Source organism: Electrophorus electricus, chromosome 11, assembly GCF_013358815.1.
Source record: "Electrophorus electricus isolate fEleEle1 chromosome 11, fEleEle1.pri, whole genome shotgun sequence".
NCBI classification, from domain to species: Eukaryota; Metazoa; Chordata; class Actinopteri; order Gymnotiformes; family Gymnotidae; genus Electrophorus; species Electrophorus electricus.
This window is the reverse complement of record NC_049545.1, coordinates 16017526-16023525: the sequence shown is the minus strand read 5'-3', so window position 1 is coordinate 16023525 and position 6000 is coordinate 16017526. Positions and strand designations below refer to the sequence as shown.

Sequence of the window (6000 nt, the reverse complement as noted above, 5' to 3'; positions counted from 1 at the left end):
GATTTAATTTTGAGAAGCTGACTCGTAATTGACTTTCTTTTTTTCTGTCTTTTTAAAGTTTAAAGGTATTTATTTATTTTACTTTTATTGTTTGCCAGAAACTTTGCTCAATACTTGGCTCAAGTCATCAAATATCTAGAAGATCTATGAAAGTAATTTATTTTAGCGCTCTTTGTACATTTTGTATAATTGAGTATGGCATTAAATTAGAATTAAAACTGCCCTCAGAACAGCGACCAGAGGCTTATTTAGCTTGATTTTTTTTTTGAGCCTTTCGGTCTGCCATAGCTGCCTATTTTGCTCCACGTCGGCTGCATCTGCGCAGTATTTCACATATCGAAATAAGCGAGAAGACTAGACTAACAGACTGAGTTCGAAGGTTTGATGTAGGGCCAAACATAACAATAATAAACAAAAACTGTTAGGAAGTGAAATATACTGTATGAAATCATGTTTAAGAAACTGAAGCAAAAAATTAACGAAGAGCAGTCACCACAAAGGAATGTCCAGTCATCACAACAGGCCCAGGTTAGTAGCGTTAACCTGCTAGCTTTAGCTAGCTAGAGTGGCAAATAGCACACTTGGGTACTAACGTTACTAGCTAACATTGCTTATTAACCAGTAGGCAAAGTGACATATTCGTGTGACAATATAAGTCCTTTTTCAGCTATACTGTAGAAAAACGTTCACAATGTTTCTACTAAGTTTCTATTTTAATATCAAAGCTACGTCAGGTTTGGTAGCTAGCTAGCCACATTGTATTTTAATGTAGTAAAGAAAGTCAAGTGACTTTTAAAGGTCTATTGCAAGGTCCGTGATTAATTTATTGAATTACTACACTCTGAAGTAGCTGTCTGGACCACAGCCTTTCACTGTTAAGTTAGCTGCTTGTCATAACAGCGTTAAAAACTGAAGCACTTCCATATTGGTCAGTAAGTTAATTCGTTTCCGTGTACGTCACAAACGGTTTGTAGTCCCAAATGTCAAATGAAGCAAAAAAAACCAAAACAAAACAGCTTGACCAGATAAATCAACAAAAGCTAAATAATGGACTATTAGTTGTTCTACAATATACTTGTGCATTGCACGTTTTATGTTCTCAAAGGATTTTTTATGTTCTCAAATTAATTTTGTCTCTAAATTGATACTTTTGCTGTTTAGTGTCTGTGTTGCTGAGCCATACGTGTGTGTTGTGTTAAAAGCAGACATAGCACAAAGATTTTCATTTGAAATTTTTCACATCAGCCATACTATTCTTGCATGCACTTCATGTGTTGTGTAATTGGTCATAATCCCCTCTCACTAGATGAGTTTAGGTGAGAGGCGTAGCCAGCCATCTGTCCTGCACCAAGATGTCCCTGCCTCCCCAAGTGATAGAGAGGTAAGCAGTGGTTTTGTATCATGTTGGTGTTTATACAGAATGCACTAGTACTCATGGAAACAGCTTGCACACCCTTAATGCCCTAAAACCTGTACTCTATAGCATAATTTAGTTTTGAGTCTACCAAACTCCTCTTCTTCTAAATGAAATGGACTTAATTCAGAGAGCTGTGTGTGTGTGTGTGTGTGTGTGTGTGTGTGTGTGAGACATACTAATAAATATTTCCTGTAAATGTTTCTTTTCTTGTGTGTGATATAAAGATGGCAGAAACTCTACAAGGCCTAGATTACTTAGATGCTCCATTTCATGATCTTTAATCAGGAACGTTTATAGCATGCCGATTGTTAGTTGGTCCCTCTATCACATTGCTGTTCTTAAAGTAAATGACATCATGTTTATGTATTGCAGAAATAAATATAGAAAGCATCACATAATTTATTACTAAAAGAACTTCGGTTTCAATTTTTGGTAACATATACCTGTAAAGTATGTTAAAAAAGCTTGTTAAAGCAAAGTAAAGCGATGATGAGTGATCTCCCTAGATGTTTTTTCATGTTAATTCAGACTTAAGGCAACAAATTGTGTGACTTAGCTACTGGGTAATTTATATTCTTATGGTTAGCCTTAGGGATGATGGACATTTGTAAGGTCTTTGATAATAACTACCCAGAAAGACACAATTATAGATTAAATGTTTGACTTTATTAAATTTAGATAACATTTTGTTTAATATGCTGATTTTTGTAACACTTGGAGAACCATTCATATTGGAACTATGAAGTAAAATTTTGTTGCATATTTTATGGTATTTGTATTTCAGATCCAAAGGTGAATATTAGAAGCAACGTACAGAATGTTAGTATAAATTTATGGGTTTTTACAGGACCACCTAGCACAGGGGTGCACAGCTTGTATTTACCATGGCTGATTTCACATGCACATCTACAACAGTGGGTCTCAAATATTTACATTACATGTTTATAGACTTCCCCACATTTTTTAACATCAACAGATTAATAATGCCAGGCTCCAGTGAGGTGGTTGCAAGTCTGAATGCTACCTGCAGGTTTTCGTCTCTCTGAGACGAAATAGATCCACTTCATTAAGAAAAACACTTCTGTGCATTGGCGCTTCTGTGCAGATTGGGAAATTGTCCCTGGGCCACACCTTGGTAAAACTTTTCTCCCTGTGCTTAATTCTCTTTGCTACAGAGCACAGATTCACCAGGTGTAGTTGAGGTGCAGTACTGTTGAGAATGGGTCTGCAAGTAGTCTGAATGCAGCCTGTTCATTCCTGATCATGGTGAATGCCTGCTTTAGTCTTCAGACATAGAGCTTATGGTTTTTGTGAGAAAAGGCATCAGGGGATGTTGTAAAATGAGTCCGATTCCCTTTCTTTAACTGGGTTGTAAAATGTTCAGTTTCATTTCAAATGCACAGACAGACTCAAACAAGTGGCAAATCCGTTTGTTTTTAAATTACATTTTAAATTTCCTATGTTCAACTGTTTTACTCATATTTGGTTTTGACAAAAACATGCTTACTCTGAAATAACTTTGATGGACCTGTTAAACGCAACAGCTGTTCAGTTTTATGTTTAGTGATGGACAACTAAGAGAAAACCATAGTTTGAAATATTTTGGAAGTAATGACTAGGTGGCACATTTTCATTAAATTGTCCCATGGAATCTGTGATGAACGGTATATTTATTTAAGAATAAATATGATTGAGTGTTACTGGACCATATATTGTACCCCCCTGACCAAGCAGCTCAGGACTTGAGAAAAGAAGTCAAATTAGCAAGCTAACAGGCATATTTATGTATAAGCGTATGCTATTTTGTGTAACATGAAAGGCCTGTCTCATTTTAACATATCAATGATTTCTCATTCACTGCAGTCTAGTGCTTCAAGGGAAACAATTATTATTATTAATTTTTCAAGGAAGGCTTTAGGGTCTTTTTATATGAGTGAGTACCTCCCAACTGCTGAAATGTGTGTAAACAGAAGATCCAAGATAATTCATGTGTAACATTAATTATTATTTATGGATACAGCTAATAACTTCAAAGTACAAATAATACTACTAATACTACTAGTTATCTTACAAGATAGCAGGCCTCAGCTGTAAGACAAGGGCGTCACTCGAATTTTATGCTTCCTTCAGAGTTTTCCAAGTATACGCTGTGCTGAACTAGTCTGAAAAATGCTACTCAATAGATGGCAGTCCGGTTTTCCCAGTTGTCTTGTTCATGCATCCAGAACCAGTTTGAAACAATGTCTTTAGTTGTCCTGGTTTAAGCTGAGCATAAATATTTTTCCAAGTGTATGCTGTGCGGTCAGAACTTGTTTGAAAAATGCTACTCAATAGATGGCAATCCAGTTTGCCCAGTTGGATGGCTGCCTCTGCAGCTGGTTTAATGGAATTTATTAATGCTGCTGCTGCTGATGGTAGTAGCAGAATGAATTCTGCAGCATAAAGAACCCTTTGTTTTTATGTCCCAAAAAAGCTTGTACAACACACTGAAAGACAATGATTCCAACCTTGCCCATTTCAAACAAAATAAAATGTAGAAAGTTTTAAAAATACAATTTAACATGCATTTCATAAAATTAGGAAACATTCAAAAGTAACTGCTGAAAAAGGTTGACATTAAGTCTTGACAGAGCATCTCATAGGAACATACAAACATGTTCAAACGTGTTTTTGGGTTGTACATTTGAGGCATGTAACCATTTATTTTGAGCTAAACACTGTAAATGACATCTTTCCAGCATGGATTCGGATCTATTTTTAAAAACTGCCAAAATTTATAAGGTGTCTTTCTGAAGTTTAGACTTAATCATTGTTTGGTCCAAAATATATATTTCAGATTTAAATTACATAATGCTTGTTCTTCTCACTGTAGATCATTTGTAGGAAGCATGTGAGGTGTTTTTTGCTTAGACCTTTCTATGGTCTCAACAATAGGTAGGTAAGTGGAAGAAGTTGGACAGCACCTGGACAGTAATATCACTTCTTATTCCTTTAATATCCTTCCACAAGGGAACTAGATTAACTGGACTTCAATTAACTGAACTTAAATAACGTTATAACCTTTTAAGCTTTCTGAAATCATACCTTGTAACATTTGTCTTCAAATCATAAAAACATGGCATATCTATTACTGTGTAAATATCCATAAAGGGTGAAATGGAACAGAAGGTAATGGTGTTGATTATGCTGCATTTCTCTTAGCTTTCTGGTGTTTTTTTTTTTAAGGTTTTTACAAAAATTTAGTTTCATTTCATCTCAGCTTTTCTGCTGCATCAGCAGCTAGGTTTACCTTCTTGATGTTCCTAATGTTAAAAACATTTGTGGAGTGTCTCACTAGTTAGTAGTAATTCTGGATGGTAAATCCAAATACCAAATTTTTAAAAAGGTATTTAATTTCAAGTGGTACTTGCATTGAATGGGTGATCGAGTGTAAATGCCAAGCTTCAATACAGTTTGATTGTGTGTGTCTCTCTCTCTCTCTCTCTCTCTCTCTCTCTCTCTCTCTCTCTCTCTCTCTCTCTCTCTGTGTCTCTGTCTCTGTCTGTTTTTCATTCTTATTTCTCACACTCATGGCCCTTCACTTTGTTTGGTTTTTTTCCACGGTGATGTTTTCTCATTGCTCTTTGTCTCCCTCTCCCTCTATTTCACTTCCTGGCTCCATCGTTAATGCACTGACTGATTTTTATGGGGTGGGTTGTGGTCAGCTGCTGGCTGGGATGATAGCAGAGCCCGCTTTTCTCTCTGAATATACTATCTTTGCTCTGGACCATTCAAAACGACCCAAAGCGGCCCAAGTGCCCACTGCGGTGAGTCCATCCTCACATGTCGCCTCCTCTTTTCCAACCCAATCACCCCAAGACCTGCTACTACCCCTCTCACCCTCCTTAAGCAATGCCTTTGAGGATCTGGGGATAGGGGATGCCTGTGTAAATCCAGTCAACAACTGCTTGTAACCTTCTGTTCTTTTCTCTTCCCATTTCCTTGTTACCTCACATAGGTCAAAGGCATTCACCCTTAACCCTTGCATCTTATCCCTTGTTTGCTCTCTGCTGATTGCCCCCTTTTTTCTGAATGGTTTTGACATTTCAAGGAATGAATGGTCTCCCCATGTACCTAGCCCTTCCTGTCTACTCAAACTGGTGTATTTCTCTGTGTTGAGTAAAGCCTGGTACACGCTACAGGATTTTGAAAATGGGCGCACATCTCGCACTTATCAAGATCTCCACAAATGTGTTTTTTGCTATGCACACACTACAAGATATTGAAAATCATAGCCAATATAAGACCCCCATTATAAGACTCAGAAATAAGACGCACAGCTCATACTTAATGTCTAGTCTCCTAAAACAGAATGGTGCACACATGAAAAACTCTCCCATACACCAGATCTCGTTGGAATCTGCGTGATCTTGCACATGCATGGCAGTCATCAGTCTTTTGCAGCTCTTCTGCATCAAAGGCTGTATTATATGAAGAATGTATAAATGTTTCAACTAGACTGCTATTAGCTGAAGCTCGTCTACTCACTGATTTTGTCACTGATCATCTCATCTCAATAAAGTTGCTTAATATTTCAGTCATAC

The 6000-nt window shown here is 37.0% G+C and overlaps 1 protein-coding gene across 3 annotated transcripts in view; it reads left to right on the top strand.

The window, feature by feature from the left end:
• Positions 1 to 317: 317 nt before the first annotated feature.
• golga4 (golgin A4) overlaps positions 318 to 6000 on the top strand; it is a 29089-nt gene continuing 23406 nt past the window's right edge. For 2 of the 3 annotated variants that reach the window (XM_027026513.2, XM_027026502.2), the window contains exons 1-3: positions 318 to 528; positions 1307 to 1381; positions 5122 to 5223. In XM_027026513.2, coding sequence (XP_026882314.2) covers positions 451 to 528; positions 1307 to 1381; positions 5122 to 5223 — 255 coding nt within the window. In that variant the 5' untranslated portion in view covers positions 318 to 450. The remainder of the gene's footprint in view (positions 529 to 1306; positions 1382 to 5121; positions 5224 to 6000) is intronic. The other variant, XM_027026526.2, reaches the window with a different exon arrangement.